General features: G+C 37.9%; 1 protein-coding gene across 15 annotated transcripts in view; it reads right to left on the bottom strand.

The window, feature by feature from the left end:
- The window catches only part of ptprsa (protein tyrosine phosphatase receptor type Sa), a 244,556-nt gene that overhangs the window by 91,683 nt on the left and 125,727 nt on the right, over positions 1-27,146 (bottom strand). For all 15 annotated transcript variants that reach the window (XM_008406777.3, XM_081606230.1, XM_081606231.1 and 12 more), the window contains 3 exons: positions 26,775-26,920; positions 23,230-23,371; positions 6,598-6,786 (listed from right to left, as the gene is read on the bottom strand). In XM_008406777.3, coding sequence (XP_008404999.2) covers positions 6,598-6,786; positions 23,230-23,371; positions 26,775-26,920 — 477 coding nt within the window. The remainder of the gene's footprint in view (positions 1-6,597; positions 6,787-23,229; positions 23,372-26,774; positions 26,921-27,146) is intronic.

The raw sequence follows: 27,146 nt of genomic DNA, 5'->3' as shown, positions 1-27,146 counted from the left end.
ATATTGTTAGGTGAGTCACAAGGCAAAGGACACGGGACACTGGGAAGGTTATGTTGTTAGAGTTAGAATTGATTAGAGGCTGCAGGAAGCTGGTTTATTTAGCTTTAGCTGAGATGAATTTTAGTTAGGAGTTAAGAGGTTAGAGGTCAAGTTAGGTTAAGGTTAGAGCAAGGTTAGGGTTAATAGAGCAGGTTTATACAAGGGAGTTCAATTTACATCAATCACAAAAAGAAAAAGAGAGACAAAAAGGTAAAATAGGGTGAAATAAAATTAGTGAGGTGGGTGAGGGGCTAGTATTTGTAGAATATTTTAATTTTCTAAGCTGAAACACCATAAGCAGACCAAATTAAACTAGGTTAAAAAAACAAACAAAAAAAAACAAGTTAGTCTGTTGGGCATACCTGGTTTTCAATTACAATATCAAATCCACTGGTACAACACAAAACATTTCGACCATAAGCTTTCCTTCTAAGCTACAGTCAACCAGGTATTGAACAGATTAGCGGAACAATGACCTAAATACATCTCCACATGCGGCATCTTCCTCAAACTATTAAATGTAGTATTATTTTATTTCTATAGAACATCCATCTGGTTTGTTCAACAACCCTCTGAAAGCTTTAAAAAAAGTATCACTAGAGGCAGTATGGCCCGAGATGTTGCACATCTGCATGTAAGGCAAACGAAGTTGCGTGATTGGCTGAGTGTCAAAGTCTGACCACCCTCCAGAGGGCATCTGGCTGACCTTCACTTTGCTCCAAGCCCCCTCCCTCATGAGTCTGGTTGTGTGGTAGCAGCCCAGAAAAAAAAGCTCTACTGTTACTACATCTGCAGAGGTCCCAGCCTCTCTTCTCCAGAGGCTGAACGCACACAAATTAAAAATTTGAGAGAGTGACGATCCAGGCAACATCAAGTTACAGGTTTAAGCATTTTTAAATTTTTTTTTTTAATAAAGGGGCTGATAATCTTTATGAATACTCCCCCTCTCACTGTCATTGTGGCCTGTAGTGAATCATTCTAGTTGACAAGGCCAGTGAAGGCCTGGGGTCTGCAGTCATGGGAACTGGGGAGAAATGTCAGGCTCCCAACACACCTCTAAAGGAACTCCTTAGGGGACCCTGATGCAAATATCACTGCCCCACCAGCACAGCATGGTCTGGAACATAAGGAACCAGTCTGCCAGCTATTCTGCCAGATAGAGAGATATCTTGCAAACACCTTTTTCTCATTTTACAATGAGATTCTTCTTATTATTTTTTTTTTCAGTTTTCTGAGGGTTCACAGTAGAGCCACAATTTTCTAATAGCTGATAGCTTAAAAAATAAAAAAATCTATCTGTCTATAAAGTAGGATTTTTTGGAACAAACTATAGATTCTGAAGGTTAAAGTCATCTTCTTATCATCCAAAGTCAACCATCAAATTTCAGTCCACTTTGTTTTTAATCATCATCATAATTCTTAAAATCATTCCTAGTTATTAAATACCAGAGCGTTATTTTTACATTTATATCTCAACACAATCTGAGGTTTGCATGCACTGACATTAATAAATCTTTAAACGATTTGGGAAAGCATTAATGATGATGCCATGGCACTAAAACACTCTGAGGAGCCAATGTATAACATTTCAGTTAAATAGAGGCACAAAAGCAAGAAACTAGAGAAGTTTGGACCTGGCTGATGGCTCCACCTTTTATTGAAATAGTTATGCATGTCATGTATGAAAAACATATGCTCGTCCATCCATCCATCACAGAGTTCAGGAAGTAGACAAATTATGTCCAAAATATGATCAGCCCCAGAAAGAAAGTAAAAAAATTGTGAAGATGCTGACTGAAGCAGGTAGGAGGAATGTGTCTTTTCCTGCAGAGAAACCAAACCTGAACTGATATGGTATAAAACGCCACTCAGTGAGGAGCCATTATTACTCCAAACGCAACATGATGGATTAATGGATGGAGCAATGAAAGAATGGAAGGATAGATGGATATTCTCTCGCTCAATATTCTGATAATATATCAAATCTAAATAATTTTGGTAATCCTAAGTAAAGGATGTGAAGGTTTTGCTCAACAAGGAATCCCCACTTCAAACTGTGCTAATGAAGAAAGACCAATCTGCCTTCGCTATCAATATAACACTTATTTTCAGTTTCAGTGGGTTCTTTTTCACCAAACTGTTCCCAGTAGGAGGTACTGCTTCCGATACATCAGGTCTTTGTGTTTGACAGAACTTTTGTCAGGAGGGGAAATGAGCTAATCAAATTGTTTTGAACTGTGTTTTGTGGGGGTAGGGAAATCCCTGCAAAAACGCAGTAATTTAACAATAATAAAATTTTAAATTAGCATCTACATAACAATATCTTTTTTAATCTACCCCCAGTAATTTCAAATTTCCCATCACTAAATTTAAGTAGGTCACTGCACTGTTACAGCTGCAGTAGCAGGTGATGATTTTTTCCTGAGTCAGGTCTTTAACACTGCCCGTCTCACAACATCTTCTAGTGGTGCTAATAAATGCTGTTCTAAAAAGTTATGTTTAACTCCTGACTTACATCCACTAGTACACATACATCGTTAATAAGCTGCTTGTTGTTTAAAACAGCTTTATGATTCTGAGGTGGTGATATTGGGTACTCTCAAAAGTGTTTCAAATACACTTTTGATAGCGCACTCTAAGAAGAGTACTTTAGAAGACACTCTAAAAAGTCTATTGAAACAATTAAGTTCAATGCCGTGCTCGTATCTTGACGCAGAGAAAGATCCTGTATCAACCAGGGTGCTGTGGTGGCACTAGGGTAGAGCACAACTCATAAGAGACCTTAGTCCTCGACGCGGTCGTCGCAGGTTCGATTCCGGCCTGATGACCGTTGCTGCATTTCTTCCCATGCTGTCATTACTGTCAATAGTCACTTTCCTTTCTAACTACTTTCAAATAAAGGCAGTCTGAGCCAAAAAAAACTTTTAAAATAGAGATCGCTTATTAGTTTACTTCTTTATTTGAAGTAAACTAAATTATTTGAGTAAGGCTGACTTAAATTTGTCAAGTTAAGCCAACATAATAAATTACATTGAATTACTTGTTACTAATCGAAGCAGATCAATTAAGCTGGTTCTACTATATGCATTTTTCAGTGTATCGGGTGTTTGAAAAACTAAAATAACATGTTAAAACATATATTTAAAATAATTTAATTCTAGCTGTATTTTAAGCACAGTGTGAATGATAATGTTATATTGGATATTTTAGTTTTTTTAGTTTGGAACAACTTAAATGTTTGAGTTGACTTTCTGTAAAATTAAGTCATAGAGATTTGAATTATTTATTAGAAATAAACAAATGATTTGAGTAAGTCACTTAAATTTGTCATGTTAAACATAATGAATTAATGAATTAAGTTGTGAAAACTTAGTAAATTGAGATGGATAAGCTTAAAGAATTGAGGTGGATGATCATAGAATATTGAGTTGAATAAACTTAATGAATTGAGTTGGATGATCGTCATATATTGAGTTGTAAAACTTAGTAAACTGAGTTGGTCAGACATAGGTCACCAAACTGGCATTGAACTCAATTGTTTCAAGTAAAGTCAAAGTAAAAAGATCCTTTAATTTACTTAATTTAAGTTGGCACGTTGTCAGCAATAAACCAAATGAATTAAGTTAGATTAATGTAAAAAAGTCTTTTAAATGAACTATAGCTAGAAACACTTTTTAGAGTGTTGCAAAAGTTGGGGGGAACAAAAAAAAATGCTAAAAATGAACAGAGGAAGACCATGGGGTACACATTAAAGAAAGGGAGAAGGCAAGAGTTGGGGAGCGAGAGATGCATGCATTTTGGGAAGTGGTTTAAATATGCCGTCTGCTTCAAGGAGAGTGAGTTGGTTTTAAGGGCTTTGCAAGTCACTTACCAAATTTTTCTGAAAATGACAAAGCAAGAAAAAAGTAATTAGAAAAAAAAAAAAAACAACATAGCAATTTTATGGATAAAGTTAGGTTAAGATTGCCAAATATCCAAATTAGTTAAAATCTAGTTATTTGTTGCGCTTTTCTAACAATGGCGTATTTTATGTATGAACTTAATTTTTAATTTATGATTACTATTAATGTTTACTTACTTTGTAATAATAATGTTAATACCCGTAGTTTACTCGTTAGATTTTTTTAAAATTATTTTATCATGTTAATGTTGATGTTAAACTGTGCTATGAATCAAAAACAAATACAAGGTGTTTGAAGCACCTGTGATGTGCGACGACGCACATCTCAGTTTCAGACACCAACAAAGACAAACATTTTAACAGAGAGACAGCAGAACAACTGTTAAACAGCAAACACAAAGAAAGTTCAAGGCATCATCAGACAGACAGACAGACAGACAGATGATACAGAGGTTAGGCAACACTGGAAGCTGGATCTCTTTTATCCATAGCAGCTTAAAACTAACAAAGGCACATGGAACAGGTTAAAGATTTTTACAGTTTGACAGGTTAAACAGTTTTTCAGAAGCTGGAGTTCGCCATTTAAATGATCAAAGAACAGGAAAGTAAATTGCTGATGGGGAAAACAAATGTAACTGAAAAACAAACATTACAGTCTATAAAATATTGATCTGATTAGGATTAATACGTATGGGAAAGACATCCTAGGACACAGTCCCACTGTGTGTATCAAGGTACACTAAATATAACACTACAAAATGTGAAGAGTCGAAGTTCATCAATACAATTTTGAGAACTATTTAGTTTTTCTGAAAAGATGTTATGTCCTGATTGTAATTATTCTCAGGAACATAATGACCGTTTTCTTTCATGTAACAAAGAACCATTTTTACCTATGATAATCAGGTCAGTATCCTGCTTACGCTGTATTTTTAAAATGTAAAAGAGTAAAATAGGCCAAACTTTTTATACTATGTATAAAAAAAGATATATTTCAAATTGTTGATTATTTTCTGTTGTGCCATCACATATACTTCCAATTAAATCTACCGTATTTTCCGCACTATAAGGCGCACCTAAAAACCTTCAATTTCCTCAAAAGCCGACAGTGCGCCTTATAATCCGGTGCGCCTTATATATGGACCAATATTGAGCCACAACAGGTCTAGCAACTACGGTAAGCAGCCGCCGACTTCATTTTCCCCCGTAGAACAAGAAGAGCGCGGTGCATGCTGGGATAGTTGTCAGAACGCTGGTTTGTTAGTAAAGTTTGACTGACCTATCTACCTACCGACCTGATAATCAGGTAGTGCGCGAACGGAGAAGAGTGACCATCGTCCGGCCACGCCCCAACCCAGTCGCGGAAGGCTCTCCTCACCGACCTGAGTCGGACTGTTTTTTAACATTCTTTATGTCAACAAAGTGGCTTTAGATATTCCTCCGGGGTGCTTCGACTAGGGTTACCAAGGGACCAGCCCCTATACATTTAAAGCCGGGGGGACGGGGGAAGAGAGACAGAGACTGCGGGGGCAGCATGTCGGTCGGTCTGTGTTACCCAGAAAGCAGTTGGGCACAATATCGCAACACCAACACCGTGAGTGAAACAATGACTGAGGCAGACTACTATATAAAGTAGGACCACTTCTTTATTATTACACATCCATATTTGTAGAGTACAGAACAAATCACGTCCCGTACTACGGAACAGGTGGAAACCCTAACTGTAGCGTCTATTCTATGCGCCTTATAATGCGGTGCGCCTTATATATGAAAAAAGTTTTAAAATAGGCCATTCATTGAAGGTGCACCTTATAATCCGGTGCGCCTTATAGTGCGGAAAATACGGTAATTACATTTGTGCTTGCTGTGTGATAAAATATGAAAGTTTAACAAGAATAAATACTTTTACACAGCACAATGGACTCCAGAAATCTGTAACATCACAGGCAACATTTGAATCAGACCTTTATTCAAAGATATACATTTAACAACTTTTCTCTAGAGGAAAAGTAGAGGAACTACTTAGTTATAAAAGCATACAGAAATGTAAAAGCATATCAGAACTATTCATTTTTCTGCCTTTGTAAGGGATTAATAATAAGATGACATATCAATAATTCTGACTGTGGAGCCTTCTAGGGGCCTCAATTAGGGCAGAAACTCAATGGTGACAGAATCTTTATTTAGAGGCCTCGTTCCTGATTTACGATTGCAGCAACAAATCAAAGGAGAGTCATTGGATTTTTCAAATGGTGACGAATCATCGACCTAAAATATCTACCCCTGTTGCCCAAAGCCACTGCAGGGCCTGCTCTTAATTAGCAATATAATTAGACATTGCGTTACTGGGGCAATCTGTGGGCTTTAATCAATCTGAACAAGAATACATTTCCACATCTGATTTCACTGTGCAGAATGTGGACAATGTTGTCATTGTCCAACGAGACAGTTTTTTTTGGATATTGAAATGTTGAAATATAATTTACCTTTACTTTAACAGGACTTATTAGCAGTCAACTTGAAAAATCAAATCAAGGAATTGTGACACATGATTTGTAAAAACATAAGATCTTAATATATTTACTGATATTAGAAGTGCGGGAAACTGCTGCAAAAGAAAGAACACAACTAAAAATCATAGCATAAGCTTTCCTTACCAGAGCGCAGTTGCTTGATCCGTCCATCACTTGTATTTGGATCTATGGGCAGGAAGTCTTTGTACCAGGTGATTTCTGGGTCAGGTTTGCCACTGGCAGAACAGAGCATGGTAGCCGTTCGAGTTCTCTCCACCACTTTAAGCTGAGGACCCATGTCAATGTTGGGGAAGCCTGATGGCAGAAGGTCCTCTGTGGAGGAAACAGGAAAAGAGGCCATGAAAAAGCACCGTCTTGGGAAGTCAAAATGTCTCCTAAACATGGATTTATGAGGAAAATCGTCTCTCACTTGTTTCTTTTTAGCTTTTTAGAGTTTTGAGTTTTTGTCTTTTTTTTCACAGCTCCAGCTTAATTTAACCTATCACCAATTCATATCCACAATGTTGTATCAATAGGTTGTTATTGTATCCTTACCCGTTTCCCAAACCGTTGTACCCCAAACCAACTTATGTTTCTATCCCAGTTGGGATGCACAAACTTAACCACTGCATCGCAGGTTATTTATGTGTAGTAAATATTTTTGATAAATTGTGGAGACAAATGATCATGAATGTGTTCAAATCTTAGATAATATTTTAAATACATATTGTCTGTTGAAGATTTCACCATATATCTGAATGTTGCCCCTAACCCTACCCCAAGAACAACTGATTTAAGAAAACTTCACATAGATATGAACAATTTCACAACTTCTGGCTCATCAATTTTACTAAAATGTCAGTGATCAGCAGGCCGGATGTCAGTGATCTCAAGGCAGAAATGATTACGCATTTTCCAGGCACATAGCACAAACATAAATCAAAGTAATTTGACTTCACAATTTGTCCCCTTGAAATTGGCCTCTGTTTCATTAAGAAGCTCCCACTCTGACCCTTCAACTTCAACATTTGAACACAACAATGCCTCTCATTTATGCCTTTTACAGCTGTTCTTAGGAAAGTTAGAATGAGAAGTAGCTCATATGGTAAACTCAACAGAGTCAAAATTCCACCAGGAGTGTGCTAATGGCTGCTGCTGCTAGTCTGGTGGAGCTTCGTGGTGAAGGTGTGTGGGAGGGAAGCTGTGTGAGGTGGACGCTCAGCTGGAGACTGCAGCTTCAAAGAGGAGCTTGGTGAAAATAGTCAGCAATTTGTAAGAGCAAGCGTTCCATACAACCAATTCCTAAACTGCCTTGGCAATAAAGCATTTTTCTTTTATTTGAATTAAGATGTTGTCCTGAAAAACATCAGGTTTAAACCTAGAGTTATACAAAAATATTTTCAAAATAGGATATCTTGTAGTATTATAACATAATAATGTCTAATGTTATTCCAAAAGACAAGTCCAGTTAATAAATGACACTGCCTAGCCATCATTCACTATAATGTGCTCTATCATTTTTTTTCTTTTGAGAAATGTGATTGGTTATGACATGTTTTGTTTAATAAATGATGCACACGAGGTACTTTGTTAGACATATAGTATATTCCATTATCATTACTCTTAAACCACTTCAGACACCACCACACCAGTTGGCCCTTGTTCAAATAGAAACAAAATCCAAGCAATTTTCCTAAAGCTAATAATCATGCATGATTGAACCATCATTTCAGTTTAAGAGATGACAGCTTAGTGCACTCTGTGGTCATTGTTCTCCTCCCTACTGTCTTTGGGCAATTAGTCCCATGGGTCAAATTGCCTGACCTTTTCTCTGGCTGGAGCCAGAACAGTGATTCATTCTCAGATGACAAGGGAAGTACCCAGAGCTGTAATATGCATCTGAAGCTCAAGGCCACATCCCAAATGGGAGAGGATTGACCGACTGAGATACTGGCCAGTGGCACAGCAAAGTAGCATTTGGCAAGCCAATGACCTCATGCCTACATTACAGCCATCACAGCGGCCTCTTTGCAACATAAGCACTAAATTAAGGAAAATTAGGACAGAAACTTGAATCACAGTTTTAGTTGGAGACCCCTAAATCGGGACATTTGGTGTTTATCAAGAGGAAGGCAGTTCTGGGAATGGAATACAAAAAGACAACTTCCAAATGTGAGGGGAGAAAAACCTCATTGTCTCAAAACTAAATTGAGGCAGGTAGTCTCTGAGGCTGATATAAGACCACAATGAATATTTCAACGATAGGTTCAAACACTACAGAGGCATTTTCCCTGCTATGTTTCGAGCTGTTTCCTCTCCATCACTTATTCATAACCACCTCTGTATTAATCCTTCATACCAGTTCATCTGAAGCCCAGAAAAGCTTTAGCCGGCATTTTGCTTTACAAAGTTATACACCTGGTTCTTACAAACTCCCTTCTTCGAGTGTCATCAATGATCTATGTATAAGATACAATTGAAGGTGATGCACTTATGTACGCCTCTTGCTAGGTCCCATCTGTTGGAAAAGCATGTCTGCACAGGGTAGCTCTGCCTCACACCTCGAGAGTTGCATCAGATGCATTTGATACCACTGGCCCTATCTGGACAACAAATCGCTCTAAATTCATGGTAGGAAAACATTAAACCGAGGCCACTACAGGCCACATTTGCAGAAGGGTGAGAATACACACTGACTAAGTGGATTTGAAACTAATTTGATTAGGCAGGAGACAGAGGGAATGTGCGCGAAGGAGCAAAAGAGGGCAGAAAGGTGGGTGAACAAGCAAACAAGAATGCTTGGATTATGGATTCAGGGATAGATTATACCACCATTACAGCTGCTCTGACCTGATACGGCACCAGCAGCTTTCCTGAACAAACGGCATGTATGTTGGCTGCTCACTTTCCTGGAAATAGAGTCTGATACAATCTTTCGCCCTGAAGCTTACAGGCTGTGTCGATAAAGGCGGTCATGCAAAAATAAATAGATCACTCATCGAGGGAGTGGAACTTTAGGGTTAGCCAGCCTGGATATGAAGGCAACTGATATGGACAGAATCGTATCCCAGTGTTCTCAGAGGGCCAGTCCCCCATTACAGAAGAGGAAGTGCATTTCTTTCTGCACTTTGTGATGATGGATCTACTCATGCAAACTATTGATCAATGGCAAAGTTGTGCACAGATTTGCTGAGAGTGGATCTCTACAATCAACTGACCAGTGCCAAGCCTTTGATAAGGTTATTGTGGTTAGAATTATCTTGACCAAATTAAAAAGGTCGGTCCTCCAAACTCTTATCCTGGCTAGTCTCATGTCTCTTAACGTATTGTTGGCAAATCCATCTCTTGAAGAATTCAGTTGCGTGACATCTGTTTTGCACCCACCTGCAAATCCATGCATCTATTATGTTCAGCTTCTCCAACGTCAGATTAAAAGGTCCACGAGGGAAACACACAGACATGCCTTTTCCAGTAAAACTCGCCTGGTCATTCAGGGAGATCTCATCCAACAACAAAAACAGTTCTAACAACAAACTCTGGGTCTGCCTCTTGGTCTCTTCTGAATAAGACATCCAGAAACCTTCTGAACTGAGGCACCCAGTAAGCTCGCTTAATTAGATGCCGGATCCACCTCAGCAGAGACCTTTCAATGCACAGGAGCAATGGCTCCACTCCCTGTTCCTGCTGGATGATGGAGCTCCTCAACTCTTCTTTAACTTTACAAAAAAGGCTCATTTCTGCCAGCTACACCCAGGATCTGATCTATATTCTATGACCATGTTATTAAATCATAGACAGACGGGTGAATTGTGAGCTTCACTTTTTGCCTCAGCTTTTTCTTCACCGCAACAGATGAGGGCAGTTCCTTCATTAATGCAGAAGAGGATGCCATCTGTCTATCCATCTCATGCTCCATCCTACCATCCCTCATGAACAAGACACAGACCTGGAAGATTCAGCCATCTTTATTCTGTTCACTGTATAATTGCAAAGATTTTTTTTATTATTATCATGGAAAAAACGCACATGTGGTTATATTATATAATACTATTTCGCATCACATTAAGAGGCTGGATAAATAAAGATTCTTGTTTTTTGCTCGTTACATCATACCAAACTCCTAATTACAACTGGTGTTGCATGATGCACTGAGTGACAGAAGTGTCTCTGATTAAAGAAGTCCATTTTGTAATACAGGCACAGGTTCAGCTCTGTGACTACATCCACTGCAAGCTCAGATGTGGAATGAAGGCGTCTCAGTCATGCCTTGAAGGGGACTAATTAAAACAGCTTTAATTAGCACTTTACTCGGGCACATGCATTTCTAGGGGCTTTCTCCACTGACTGACCTGCACAAATCCTGAAAATCTCAAAGTTGCTTAGACCAATTTGCTACAGTATCACACATGCCACTTAATCCCTAGGTGTTAGTGCTCTGCCCTACAGCTACCCAAGCAAATGAATCCCTAATACCAGAAGGTTCCTGCCGTGCATTGGTCAGGATTTTATGCTGCATACGGGATGTTGACATTACCATACTGCACATCCCATTAATTTTTAAGTGAAGCCAACATCAGTGGCTTTAGAAGTACAGGGTTCCGAGCCATCACTGATCTCCCAGAGTGGAGAGAGTCATAACTAATGATGAAGAGGGAGAGGCGAATCCCAGCAGACTGGGACTGCAGCAAAGTGCTGTGATGTGCTCCATCGTACCCCGCACCTATTACTCATATTATTATTTTCACTTACAGCAATGATTTAATTTCATCAGCAGCCTAATCAGGTTAACTGATTACCCAGTGCTCCAGCATACAGACACAGGCTTTAAGCAGGCCTGTGCACTAATGCCACAGAGGGACTATAGGGACACAGGCAGAGTGAGAGCAAAGGAAGGACACTGAGGTTGACAAAACTAATTTATGGTATAAATTACAAAGAAAGAATTTAATAAACATTATGGAAGTAGATGAAGTAAACAATGGAAAAGTGTATTTTACAAACAAAGGGGTACACTGTAGAGATTTTGAAAGTTGAAGTTTGAAAGAAAAGAACTATTTAGTACGATACTTTTCTGTAAGAATAACTAATCTATCAGGAGGTTTATTCTAGAAAGTAGACATAATCCACCACATTGACTCCTATTGTTTGATAATAGTTTAGTTTGCAGATGCAAAGTAAAAATAGTTTGTCTTTCTTTAAAACATTGTAGGCAGCAGTTGATGTTTTCCTGTGATTATCTATCTGTTGGTTTCTGTTTTGCACGCAGTTGTGCCTTGGAGTAAAACTTTTAAGAACTAATAGGTTTTAAACACAAAGTGTGAAAGCTAATTTGTAATAACAATACTAAAACACGTCTACTTTCTCTCCCATTCTCTCTCCTGTTTTGTCAAATTCCTTGAATAATATTACCAGTAAGAGACCTGTTAAACTGCTTAAGGGAACATGGTGGGGACAGTGGCAAAGAAAAATTCAGGGACAGAGAAGAATAGCAACACAGGAGAAATCTAATCAGTGTCTCTGGCCCCGGCACCGATAGCCCTCTCCAAGATAGCCATCTCAGCTGAATAAGGGTTATTATACAACCAGCACTCAACCTCTACCCTCTACTCCATTCCCAGAAAGACATCTGATGTCCTATTAGTATTCTCAGCACCAAGCACATCTAGCTACCAAGGGCAACATTTACATCCAAATCTTCCAAAAATACAACCCAGAGAAACACATTGAATGAGGGAACAAGGGGAATTAGGAGGGTCATCATTTTGGATATTGATAGATGGATGGATGGTCCCAGGAACATATAATAAAATGTTATGTGGCTTAATAGGTAATGAATAAAACATTCATTATCTGAGCCTGAAATGTTGTCAGACTAATGTGACCAAAAGCCTACGACGGACGTCTATATTTTAGTTTTAGATAATGACAGACTAAAAAAAACGTATAAATTCACTTTCCCAAATACAAATGGAAATTATGAGCACCAGCACCCCTTGTGACCCTGCAAGGAGAAGTCTGTAAGATAATGGATGAATGGATTTGACAACAGTTGACTTAAAAATGTGAAGCAGTGACAGAAAAGGCTGGTAAATACAATAGGCAAAATAATAAAGTAGAAAGCTAAGCTGTCTTGCAATTATTGGTGAAACAGTGTTACATTCTGTTGAAATAGCTTCAAAACGCCTTTGTGTGACAAGAAGTTGCATCTTGAACCTCAAACTCTGCAAATCCAGCAAACTTTTAAATGCAACTTAATGTTTCCATTATACCTTTACTTCTAAACGACACAAAACGAGGTCAAGTTCTTGTGAAGAATAATAATAAAAATACATAACCCAAACAACACTTTTCCTTTTGCAGTGAGGTTAAATGACTGACATATCATAGAAACGGAGAAAGATTCAATTTAACAATTAAGAAATATCCATTTAACTCAGGAAGAGCTATTTTCAGTACACATATTATAGCCCTTCAGATACATCTAACCCCTAAGGAGTTTGGGTTAAGGTCTACAAACCCCTGGGGAGAGAAGGGATAAAGTGGATGCCATTAAGGGAGATGCCTGCCTATACAGATATGTCCGCCAGTCACGTCTGGTTTAAAAGGTGGGTGGCTCTAAATGTGCTTTTCTAATGGCGTGTGTGTGAATGTGTGTATGCAGGGGTGGGATTGTGTAATGAGGATTGGTGGGCACCTTGAAACTTGACAACAGTTTATGACATAATGTAGAAGGCAGTGCAGCTGTAAAAAACTTACTTTTTAAACGTCAACTTTTTACTTGACTGTTACAACAGTTTAGACTTGCACAGAATATTAATTCAAATGCGCATCATTATCCAAAAGAAATTCTTAAGGCATTTTCTCCAACAATGCCACAAAAAATATATCAATTGATGCATTTTTCAGTAGCTGCGTGTATCACTAACTGTGCACATTTCAATTAAAAATGTGCACAATATTCTGCTATTGTTGAAAAAAATACACACAATTTCACAATTGCAGTTTTTCTGCTAAATAACAAATGCAATGACAAATCACATGTGAATAACTGTGTTAAATCATTAAAAAACGGCAGGATCTTATGAAGGCTTTAAAGCGACAAGCCGTTTTGTAGCTGCTACTTATGTGGTATTTTTGTAAAATTCTATTGGGTAATTTTACAGAAGAGTTTTGGATTAACCACTTTCAAATGACAAACTTAACTTTTAATTTAGTGTGCAATGCCATGGACATAAATTAGGTTGGAGCACAGTCTAATTCACAGGTTTAGAAGTGCCTGTTCTGTGATGATACCACTAAGGTCAAATGCATGTAGAAAAAAAGAAAAAAGTAAGCAGCCAGAAAGGCTGGTAGTAGGGTTTCCAAAGTGGTCACCTTTTGAGTTTTCACATTTGTATATTTCAGTTGATGCTGTGCTGATGGCATACTCAAACCAAAAATCTTCAGCAGGGAGTTTAATAATAATGTTTAAATAATATTTATCCATTTCAAAATTACACATTTTGTCTCTGTGGTAAACTTCAATGGAATATAGGTTGAAAATGATTTACAAAATTATAATATCCTGTTTTATTTATGATCTATGTAATGTTCCAAATTAATTGAATAAAATGAATACAATTTAAACCTAGAATTCGGTTTAAATTTTATGTTTCTTAGATTCCTTTAAACATTTTATATGTTTATTGGCTTGCTATGTTTTTTCTTGAACCACTTTCTCTTAACTGAGATGTAGTTTACTATTATTCTTTCCTATTAAAGAGGAAAGAAGAATAATCTTGTTACTTTGATCTTTGTTCCAACTTTACCACAATAAGTGTGGACACAGCAGCTCTAAGGCACCTAGGATTTTTAAGTCTATCAACTGTCATCCCTGAGGTGCTCACAGCATGACCCCCATGTTGTATAAATTCAGTCACCTGGGTTGTTGGGTGATATATATGCATGAGGCTAGCAGTTCAGGCCACTTCCCCTTGCTGTTCTTTATGCATGAGCTGGGCCACTCCTTCAGTTTCAACAGGATCCACATATTCCTCCTAATTTTCCTTTGATGTGGTCCAAAGAGTAATTCCCCTTTTTAGTTTTTTTTTTTTATAAATATGTACAGTTAAAACTGATTAAATCAGTGTTTTGTTTTCAACATTTTTCAGCAACTGGCCCTGTGCAGCTGCATATATCATGTAACTGGGTAAGTATGAGTGTTTGTATATGTACACTTTTCACAGCAGTGATTACATAATTGTAGCAAACTCTTTAACATATTCAGCAAGGCAACAATAATTTATTTCCATCCAATTTACAAGCTGAATTTTAATTAAGTAAAAACGAAGAGAGGAGTTCAGTGCATACAACTGGTTCTTTCTGTTGAATTCCTTTTTATTGCGACATATTAGTAACTGGTAATACTGACGTGTGATTTTATGGGATGTTTCTCTCATATTCCCTTGAAATGCTGGGAAGTTTCACTGATGCTGTGTTGATAAAACGTGAAACAAGAAAAGTGTTTAATTCGAAACTGTGGGAAAGTTTGCTTGTTCTCTCTATGCCTGTCCAGATGATTGGGTAATTCTGGTTTCCTCATCCAGAAAAAAGAAAATCCTAACTTGTTCAGGCACTTGAGTTTGTGTTTAGATGACTGCTTGTTTTGGAAAACAGCTGAGACAGGCTCCAATCAACCTGCAAATATTAGAAGGTTCAAAGAACGTGCAAAGTTGATATTGGGACACCTGGGAGTCTTGTTATGAAATTGTGCAGCTGCATCTCAGTAACTTAAAATACCATGAAAAAGTTAGTTTATTTTTTCTGAAAAATTTCAATGTTTCACAGGATCGACAAAAGGGGACTTTTAATACAGACATCTTATGTCTGTGGCCAAAACAACAATGGTGAAATACTTAACTCTCCCTGACACCATCCACAAAGGAAGTAAGTCACAAAAGGTCATCGCTAAATATGATGCCTGATCACAGGAGACTCAGAAGGTGTGTGAATAGACTCCATGCAGCACATGGAGTCTATTCACACACCTTCTGAGTCTCCTGTGAGACTGCAAGCTGTAAATTCTTTAATATTATAATAATATATCAACTTGTGAATTGAAACTATATTTTCCACTTTTGATTGACTTCCATCCATCCATCCATCCATCCATCCATCCATCCATCCATCCATCCATCCATCCATCCATCCATCCATCCATCCATCCATCCATCCATCCATCCATCCATCCATCCATCCATCCATCCATCCATCCATCCATCCATCCATCCATTTGCTATACATCCTTGTCCCTTAGTGTGGTCGGGAGGGGTGCTGGTGCCTATCTTACAGAAATCAATTATCATTTCAAGTCAGCTGTTATTGAGTTATGGATATGATATTTGGTGTAATTAAAAAAACATGCAATAATAAATTTGCATCTATCAGTAAGCTTACCAGTTAGACACCTGCGTCTGTGCCATTCACAATTCAATTCAATTCAAAAGTGCACAGCCTATAATGGTGGTAGTGCAGACGAGTGCATATCTAGAATAACCATAGCTGCTCTGTTTATGCAGGAATCATATAAAACCACATTAAGATACCAAAAGATCAGGAGAGAGCCTTCCCTCTTAAAGACCTCAGGGAAACTTCCTCTACTTCCAACTCAATCACCATCACCTTAATTCTTTCCATATTTTCCTCCCTTATCTTTCATGCAACCACTTAGCTTATGTCTCAGTTCTTCAACCTCCGATCACACCTGATTACAGCATGATAAATTCAGAGGATCAAAGGATTCAATGGCTATAAACTTTCATCCTAGTGAATTTCTTCAAGACTGAACTTTATTTTAATATAAGAAAGGTAAAGGGCTGACTGCATTCAATCAAGAACTGAAAAATACAGCTATAGAAGTAAAAGTGATGCATGAGGAGGAAAAGGTTAAAGGTAAGTGGAGAGACAACATCTGAGAGAAAAAAAAAGGCAAAGTCACTCAAGGACAGCGAAAGGGACATCTCTGAGAAAATAACACAAAACTTTTTAAGCTTCCAATAAGATATCAGGGGCATGGGGGCCATTCATGTGGTCAACATCCACCTATTGATTTGCCGTTCGTGCCTCACCTGCCCTTCTCTGCCCACCAATAACAGCACTGGAGTTCCTGCTCAGCAGTGAGTAGCACCTTATAAGCAGCTTAAAAACAGAATTACAGGAGGACCAATAATCAAAACTAGCTAACTCCTTAATACAGAGTTTGCCAAACATAGGAAACAAAGTAAACTAAATCTGTGCACTGCACAGAAAGGAATACAATAAGGACATTTACTTCCTGTTAAAAGCACGTGTGTGAGCACATAACCTTTTGCCAACTGGTATTGAACTAAACAGCACTACATTGATTTATAATTTACAGTTGGTGACAGCAAGATTTGTTTAAGAACAAGAATGGACTTGTTGCCAGGGACAAGTTGGAGATAATGCAAGAGGCAAACAAAGCAAGTGTTGGTCCTTTTGGAGAAACATCAGGGCCAAAGTTATTTTAATAGAACCATTACATTTTCTACTCAGTCAACATCAAGCATCCATGGACAAGTGCTTTTGTGACCAGTCTGATTAATGTCTTTGCTGGTAGTTTAAGACCTATTCAGACATGCAAATCAATGTACAAACTTATGATATCTGCATCATGGCCAACAAATTCACTCAAGCACTTGAACTTATAAGCATGACTACTGTAGAGTGAGGTGTACATATGCTGCTATTTTATTTATTCTTTCTTCAGTCATATTACTCTTGTAACCTTTTAACTTTTCTTATTATTGTTCAGACTTTTTTTCCCAACCTTTAGCACTATGTCATTTTTGCTCTTTCTTGAGCTATTGGAGACAAGTGGAAGAGGGCAAAGGCCAACTCAAATGCAGGCAGACAGGAAGAGAAGACAGATATGTTGCTGATACTGCCAAGCTTATTCTTCACTGTCTCATTACCGGATGGCCAATGCCTGCCTGCTGGCCCCCTCTCTCTCTCACTTTTTATTTCTCCTTTGTCTCCATCTCTTAGCTGAACACACATACACATCAGGCACAAATGCCACACAAACCAAACAGTCCGACAGGCTGACCGTTTACCTCTGCACACACATGTCAGGACAAAAACCTACTTTCTCTCTCACACATGCACGCACACATCTGCTCTTGTTTCCTTTTGCATATAATTTTTTTTTTAATTTAGTCAGAGACAAACATGCCTCTTCAGAGCAAACACAAGGCTTTGTATGCAACCCCATTCAACATCAAGGCAGCATGAATTAGTAAAGCAGAGACATAAATAAAGGACAAAAACCAAGCTAAAAACAAATTGATACAAAAAAGGCCAAACAATATAAGCTTCAAAAATAATAGAAATAGTTAAGGGTCTTAATGCATCTCTAACATCGTATACTTGTGAATCAATGTAAGCAGAACATTGCCAGTTAAAATACAACCAAGGTGTTACAAATTAGGAAGTAGAATACTACTGAATTGTATGTGATTTTATACTAACTGTATATCTGGATATATATTTAGTAAGCATATAACTACTAACAATATATATAGTTAGTAAGTTTACATATAATTATGATACACGTGACTGTCACTTTGGATACACAAGTTGGAATTTACTGTGGATTTTCTCTAATCCACACAAGGTGAAACTCATGCAAACACTATTTGTACACACAAACAGTGATTAGGATTTGGTGTCCGTCTCTTAAGTTCCAAGGAGACCACACACTCCTCACCCTTTTTAGTCATCAATATTATTCCAGCATAATTTTAATAATGGACCTGACTTTTAAACATAGTCAATAGATTTTTAGATAAGCGTAAGGTCTAGGGTATTCTGGAAGAATAATATTGGTTCATTTCATCGATTTTAAAACACATTTTTATGTGTGACTGGGATCATTGTCCTGTTGGAATTGTTTCCAAGTTTCAACCTTCTGTCCCAAGACACACTTTAAAAACAAAATGGGTAGGAACTTTTAGAAAAAGATAGGAAACTTCAAGTACCAAGACTGAAATAAATTGGAAGACGGTCATACTGCAGTGTCGCTGTTCACTGAGAGGCAAATATAACAACATAGAATAAGAGGCTACAGTCAAGACATGTCCGACTGCTCTAAAATGGGAGTTACTTATCAGTTATGGGGTCATCCATGGAGTTTCTCTGAAAAAAGAATCTAATTAAAATTCACAATAACCCATGTTATCCTCTCTTGAAAGGGGCCAATGTGCAGACAGCCTGATCAAACAGTAGGCCCTCATGCCTTACCTATCTCTAGGCAATGGTTGGTAGCATAAGCCTGAATGACTTGGTGTTGGAGTGTGTGACATGATTTTCTGTTATTATTCAATCAACCAATAAAAGCTATTTTTTTTTATTTTAACATGTCAATTGCATCATATTTAACCATTTTTATATTTCAGGTAAATATAAACTTAACAAAAAGTGAACAAACAGAAGCAAAACAAATCTAAGATTATAAAGACCAGTTCAAGGGACTTTTAAAGCTAAGCCTAAGAAAAAAACTGTACAAAATAAGCTTCAACAAAATTAGGGTATTCAATGTGATTTAAGTATATAAAGTGAGGAAGCTAATTAATAGGAAAGTTTTGAAAGATGGAGGGGGGTAGGTATGACTGGTTCCACCTGGTTGGGAGTGACAAAAGAAAATGTTTCTGTATATGTGTGTAGAGGCTACAAAGGTATCAACAAAATGGTTTAACTTTTACAGCATCAATAACTTCTGCTGTAAGAGCTGCTTTGCCAGACAGAGATCTGTTTCAGGGTCATGCAAACACTAGGGAATTTTTTTTTAAAACATTTAAAGACAAACATTTTTCTAGATTTGTTCAAGCGTAATAAATCCCAAAGATTTCCCAGGAAGAATCTAATTTCAGCTCAAACAAGTCAGCAAAACTCCATCTGAGTAAACGAGTAAATCTTAAAAAAATAAATAAAAATTGCTTTCTGTGATCTCACAACATAGTAATGTGATTGTCCCCCAGGTGGCAGCTTCTTCTTATTTCTGATTCTATAAAACACAGTTGGGGGAAAAAATAAAAGGAAAATCAAAAGAAAAAAAAAACATGACAACAAAAACCAACAGCAAGTCATGTCATTTCCAGAGTGCACTTCATATGTTTGCTGGTCCTCCTCCAAGGACTCCCAGAGGACTCTGTGAACGTCTTAGTGGAGCCAGATGGCCCCCATCTTAGGTATTCAGCTGTGGCAGTGAAGTAACAGCCAAGGAGGTGTCACAGTCAAAGCTAAATGCAACCGCCACTGCCATCAACATATGCGCACACACGCACATACAGAACTGAACAACATAATAGGAAGTGAGCCTTTGTTATCGTCAGCGCAAAGTTTAAAAAAAGGTAAGAGAGAAGTTCTGTTTAAAGTTTTAGTGCATCTGTGTCATGGTATGTTTATCGTTTAAGTACTATGTTTGTGCAAGTACATATTTGGAATGCACTTTTGTATCTCTGTTTGTGTGCATGTCCTTAAAAGTGACGATGTATGTGTGGGGAGAACAGTGAGATGTTATTCATTGTGTTTAAAACTAAAAAGATCTTGTATTGAGTCATAACAAACCAGTTCCTCTTTAGGAATGAGAATGTTAGGAAAGTTCTGATGTATGCTAAGGTAAGACAAACACCCACTTCTTTATCCAGAAGAAATACATGCAATTCCTGCTTTGTTGGAATATTTATCTTATCAGCTGTGAAAGTATGGACTCCTTTAACTACTACCCTAATAGTTGATCAAAAATGTTTCTGTACATTTGCATTTGATAAAGAATCAATGTGGGTTGAAATGTGCATGCTGCTGAGAATTCCAATATACGTGCACCGCACATTTCCGGCCAAGCCACCCATCATAGCGACCCATTTTCTGCCTCTCTAAATCCCAGACCACATCCCCTCTGTTTACTGGAAATGCTTCCCTTGTGCCTTGTCCCATATCCTGTAATCCTTTGCTATGTTCCAAGAACCCATGTTCAGCTATTGTCCTCCTCACCTGTTCTACACTGCCAATCATCCACATCACCTTCTGTTGTCTCCCTTCATCTATTGCCAACTTTTCTTGAATTTTAAATCCTTGTATTTTCTGCTGCTCCTCCTCCTCAACTCTAATTGCCTTTCACTCATAATGTTCAGTCTTCTTTACTTTCACCCTTCAAAATCTTCATTTTCCTATTTTTGTATTTTCTTGACAGATATTACATATCGTTCTTAAAGTTTTCTTTTCTAGGTTCTATTCTGATCTTGATGGGTTAATCCAGGGAGCCTGGAACCAGTTAAGGATGGAAAACGGGACATTTCTTCTATCCTCCGCAGACATACATCTGTCAAATTCTCCTCCATCAACACACTTGCATGCATATTTCAATGCTTTGTCTTGCCTGCACAGGAGATGTGCCTTCTTCCTCTTGGCCCTGGAGTGGATCTTAATAACCTCACATTTGTTATCGTCTTCTGTAGACTAATCAGGATTTGTTCTGTGCTCCAACCGAGGGCCCTAGTGTGCATGTTCCCGAGAATTCAGTGTGCATGTTTGTTGTTGTTCAGTCTTTATGCTTGCCCAGGCTTATTTTGCCAAGGACTTTTGATATGGGAATGCTAAAATCCTTCATAAACAAAATAAGCTTTGGATATGTTGTGCAGACTTTTTTTTTTTAGATGTGCAGAGAAATCAGCTGGTGACAATCTATTCATCCATCCTTAGTACATCCTACTATTTTTATGGTCACTTATCAGGCGAGATGCAGGATAAAACCTGAATAAATCACCAGTCTATCATAGGACAACACAGTGACACAAAGGAGATGCACACCTGGATGCTAATACCTATAATTAATTTAGCATATTGAATCAACTTAACAGTTATGTTCTTGGACTATGGGAAGAAGCCGGCATACCCGGATACAACCCATCCATGCATCTGGAGAACATGCATACTCCATGCAAAGATCGTAGCCTGGGTCTTTCTGGGATTTTAACCCAACATGTTGTTCTGACTGGTGACTGGAATTTGAGAATTCTAAGACTAATCTGCTCTGATCACCTAGAAATTCAAAAATCACATGTCATTAAGGGGTCCTCTAAGCCCCTTCAAAAATCATAGAATTAAAACGTATTTACACATGCAAACTGAGATTGGTATTGGCAGATTAAACAACTATAAAAATCAGACATAAGAAATCAGTTACAAAATCATTGTTGTTGCATTTCAAACTTTTTGTTGTTGATTTCCTATTCTTTGTCATTTGCCAGTCTCAGATTAATTAAAAGGCAGCCCTAACAGTCAAATGTCTTAAATCTACTTGGTCAAGAAAGAAAAAAAAATGTGTGAGTAAAACAATTTAAAGGCAAACATAATGCAGGTAATTTACAAAATGAACAGACAGCAGTCAAATAGCTTACTAAGTTATTCAAATTGTAACTGTATTTCTACACTAGAGGAACTCGCACCTTCGTCAAAGCATAGCAGGTCTGTGTCTAACAATGACTAAGCTATGTTGGGCAAGGTTTGCCATCTCTGGCGCAATGTTCCCACCAGACAAATGCTGCCCACACCAGTGCTGGTGGATCAGACAGCCAGAAAGGCCTGGTGTTTGTGCTGCCAGTCCGGCAGCATTAGCTCAGCTTCATCCAGGCCTGGAATCAAGGCAGATGGCAGTGGAAGAGAAAAGAGGAAAAAGACACTGTGCTGTGTGGGTCTATATATTGGAAGCCGTCAGCAAAATGTGGAATGAAAAAGACGAAATCGGGTAGGTAGCAACATGTTTGTTCACCGTAACAACATCATCATGACCTTAAATGTTATTTTGTCAACACTTCATCTAAAATTGCTTTTTATCATGAACTACTATGTACTATATAGTTATTTTACTCCTGATATATCTGTGGGCACTCTTGTACGGGATGTCCAAGCACATCTGTCAGCTGCCGTGGCCTCTCTGTAGATGCACAATCAATCCAATTCATCGAGGGACTTTAAGGGCTGCCAATGACAGGCTCACCTATTACTTGAATGACAGCTGATTAGTCTCATCAAAAAAATATGTGATTAACAGCACTCAACATTTCAACAGCAAAAGAGTTGGTGGTTGCCATGTCTCCTTTTGTTTTAGATACATTAACATGGTTTTGGTACATCAGATTTTTTTTTTTTTTCAGATTTAACATTTCTTGAACTTGGCAAGTAAAACCATTGCATATGAAATCTCACCCTATAATATTGTATGTTTCTACACATAGACAAAATTGGATTTAACAAAAGATTTATTTTAAATTTGGCGCTTTTTTGTTGTTGATAAAATGGAGTACTGTATAATAATTTCAGCTTCACAAAGTATGATGTGTATAAAATAAAACTGTTCCTAATAAACTGTCCAAAAGTTGAGCTCAGGACCCCACTGGGTAATCAATAAATTTTGGGTGTTGATGTCCTATGCAAAAAAATTTAATTCTAAGCAACTAGATTTAATTTGCTATAAATCCTTCAAAAACATTAAATTAAAAATAAAAATACATTGCTAATCGATGCTGTTTGTGGTTTTATTTTTTTGACTATTTGACTTGCTACCTGAACAGTACTGAAACTGAAAAGTTTCAGTACCTCTTGAGCAGAAAGTCACAGATTGAAATTCCAGACACAAAAAATGCCGCTCTAGTAAATGCACTGCATAAATCCATGATCTTCTCACAGGGGGGAAAAAAATTAAAAAGCAGGAGGCTTTACCTCTGATGATGGTGAGCTTGGCGCTGACGGAATTCTCGCCTGCGCTGTTCTCTGCTAGACATTCGTAGATATTCTCATCACGTGGTGCTCGGAGTGGTTGGATTCTGAGCACAGCGCCAGCACCCTCGTCAAACTCAATCGTCTGTGAAATGAAGCATAAGGAGCAAAGTTTGGCTACGTTTGTTTGGGATTTCAATTTAAATACCACAATTTTTTAAGTTGGCAGCAAAGTGTAAGTAAACAGTAGATCACCAGAGAAAGCAGCTAGCGATGGACGACATGGAGCTGAAATTTATCACAACTTGTTTTGCAATTTTCTTTCAAGTGATTATAAACAATATTACAATTCAACACAGTTTTCTGGGAAATAATCATTGCCTTACTTTGCTGACTTCTACAGAAAATGTGCTACTTTAATCACCCAATTACATTAATGTAAGAAGCTAAAGACACACAATAATGAGTTTATGCTTTATGAAAACTCAATATGAAAAAACAGTTTGGGCTTCAAAAGTAACAGTCATACTATCAGATTTTGTGTTTGTCATTGACTATATTTATTTATATTGTCAGATGGACATAAGTATGAATATTGTCCCATTGTGATCGGTTAACATGTAGACAAGTGCACCACAAATGTGGTTTATTCTATTCTTCTGAAACCAAACAATGCAAAAACAACAACAAAAAAATCCATTAAAGACAGAGTTTCCCTCAACACAGTTTATGTTTTCATCTTGTTTTACAACTGCAATTATGCCTTTTTTCTGCTTTGTTGTTGTGTTTCTAAGGTTTGTTGAAAGTCCTTGGAACAACAAAGACGGATAACATATGGGTTAGGATTGTGGTTGGGAAAACAGTTTTATAAGAATTACATAAACAGTAACTGTTCAGTTATGTTCTGTTTATATGAAGCTGTAATGTTTGTGAAAGACTCTATTAACATTGCAGACAGATTCTGGCCACTGGGTTGGTGTTTGATCCGACTGAAAATCAATAGATCAATAAGTGCAAAACTAGAATTTTGATGGCGCCAGTTGTGAAATAATCAGCCTCAGTTTTTTGCACAAACCGTTGTCTTCTGACCTCTTTTCTTTGGTCTAATTTTGGACAAACCAGTCAAGGAAGATGATTAGATTCCAAGCCTGACGGCATAAACCACAGTTCTAGTGTCTACCCCTCTTAAATGGAAGCTTATACCATTACAACCTAGGTTTTACTGCTCCAACCATCTGAGCAATGTGTGACTTTGAACCACAAACAGGAGCCTTCAGCAGCTCTGCTGTTTGTGTGACGCACATCCCGGCCTGAGCAGCTAATTAGGCTAAAAACACTGCAGAGCATGCCATCGTGATCAATATCAAAGCAGCTGTCTAGAGGGTAGAGAAGATAAGAACAGAAATAAAACTACGACTTCAAAACCCACTTTACCAATTTTTATGCCCAGTTAAATGGGAAGCGTCCATTCGGCTGGGCTCCTTCGTGCCCTTGGCTTTGTTTTCCACTTAGCATGCAGAGGAGGAGCAAGCGCAAACAGAACTTGTCTTTTTATTTTATCCTCAGTCGGGATTCTGGTCTTCCTGTTGATGCTTCTGTCATTTTTTTTAATTTTTTTTTTTTCCGCTTTTGCTTTTCAGCGCCTTCCCCCACGGTTTCCCTCACGCCGCTACGCATGAATGTGCGGGTTCGGGTGTGTGCATAGATCTGAGTGCTGTCACTGTTGTCACTGTTAAATAAAGCAACTTTTTAATTAAGAGACATTGAGCATCAGTCAAGACTTTTAGAGATGCCATCTGGGATGCCTGCCGAGAAGTGAATAACAAACATCATGAATAACGCACAGGCATAATCATGCAGTCAAGGCTGCTTCAAGAAAAAAAAAAAAACAGCTCTGGTAAAATGTGACAATAACAGAGTCAGTCAAGTGCAAAAAGGACACAGTTTGTGGAATGTGAGGGATCAGCATTTCAATGCTGGGCAGCTGTAGCTAATGATAGACATGTAAATATTCAGAGGTTAAAAGAAGTAAATCCATGAAAGCTGTGATGTGTTTTCTACATCAATTTGTAAAAATCATGAGGGGAAAGTTAAAATAATAAGCCTTTTCAAAATTGCTATGATAAACTCAAGCTGAAAGAAAACGGCTCGCAAGATGGTAAAACAGAGTAACTGAAAGTCAAAACAGTTGTCATTGTACAGTGTTTGGCGAAGGTATTCATATGCCTTGACCTTTTCCACATTATGTTATGTTACAGTCACAAACCTGAATGTATTTTTCTCAAAGTTTCATGTGGTAGAGCAATACAAAGAAGCACATAACTAAGACATTAAGGGACATGGATTTGTAAATTTAAAAAAAAAGATCCTCCCTCCCCTAAGAGATGATTTGGTTGAGCCATTTTTCACTGCAATTGCATCTGCAAGTATTTTGGGGTATGTCTTTACTAGCTTTGCTCATCTACAGCTTTCCTGACTCTGCTGAAGAAAAGCATAATTGATGCCACCATCATGTGTTCATTCAAGGTCATATGCAGTGTACATAAACACATTGTGATTTGCCTGTTGACAAATTTGGTCTTATTTATATTTATTTATTTATGACCATAGAAGCTTAATTTACATGCTAACTATGTTGCTTACATGGCTTGAGGCTAACTGAATCACACGACTTTACAGGTTTCTTTCCACACTGACTTTCACCTCATCGTTCACGGGAGTCAGATTTGTGCAGTGCCAAACTAATAGTTGTTCTATCAAGAGGCTTCAACCTGAGCAGTTGGAAAGCGTAGTTTCTGCAGAGATATAAGTTTCTCAGTTCCCTCTGTTAATGCTCTCTTCTCCCAGCTGGTCAACTTAGGCAGATGGCTATGATTTTGTAGGTTTGCAGTTGTGCTATACTTTTTCCGGTTCCTGTTAATGAACTCACAGTGAGATGTGCAAAGCTTGGGATGTTGTTTTATAAGCTAACCCTACCAATAACTTCTCCATATTTTTTTTTTCTGAGTGTTGCTCTGTGCTCCTTGGTTTTCATGTTGCTTTTTAGTTTATCTACTATTGTTCTACAGCGAAGCCCTCACATAACGATTACATTTATACTAACAGTACATTACACTGGTAGCTTCCACTTAGTAGCTGTGCATTATTTAGTGCTGATCTATCACATAGTTGTAAAATAGTAAACTGAAGCTTGTGATTGTAACAAGACAAATGTGTGAAAAGTTCAACGTTTGTGACTACTACATGAAGGAATAAAGCGGGTCCTTAAGAGCCCACTACTTTGCAATCAGAATCAATAGCAGAGAACAAGATGTCCTCCATTTCCACACAGCACCAAAATCTTTTTAATGTGATTAATTCCATTACATGTTTTCAGGTTACATTTAATAATTCACTTTAACAGACCCACATGTGAGCATTTAGTGTTGTAATTTTATGGCCTAGTGTTGTATGACATGACAGTAACATAAACACTCTGTCTCTCCACATTAAGTCAGCCCAGCACACCTACGGATAGCAGAAAGGTACAGCATAATTCACAAACTTACCTCTATGCGCTGAGAGTTCACCTTCTTTCCTTTCTTGTTCCAACTAACTTTTGGCTTGGGGTCGCCCGTTGCCTGGCAGACAAAGGAGACCACTCCGCCCGAGACACCAATCTGGTCAACAGGAACTTTAGTGAACTCTGGCTTTGCTGGAGAGCAAAGAAAAACATACATTACCACAGGCTATAAGATAAATGCTGCAGCACTGGTGCTAACTCAGTTCCTTTAATTACATTTCACAAAGAACTCACTTCCAAATGTCAACCGAGTGCATGTGCAAGCATCCACACATACTTTATCTTGGTCTGTATCTAATTTTCACTTTGCACATCTCCTTGTATCCACCCTCAAACTGTAGTGCTCTACAACTTTCAA

The sequence above is a fragment of the Poecilia reticulata genome, chromosome 4 (assembly GCF_904066995.2).
Source record: "Poecilia reticulata chromosome 4, P_reticulata-male-v2, whole genome shotgun sequence".
Lineage (NCBI taxonomy): Eukaryota > Metazoa > Chordata > Actinopteri > Cyprinodontiformes > Poeciliidae > Poecilia > Poecilia reticulata.
This window is presented reverse-complemented; position numbering and strand designations above follow the sequence as displayed.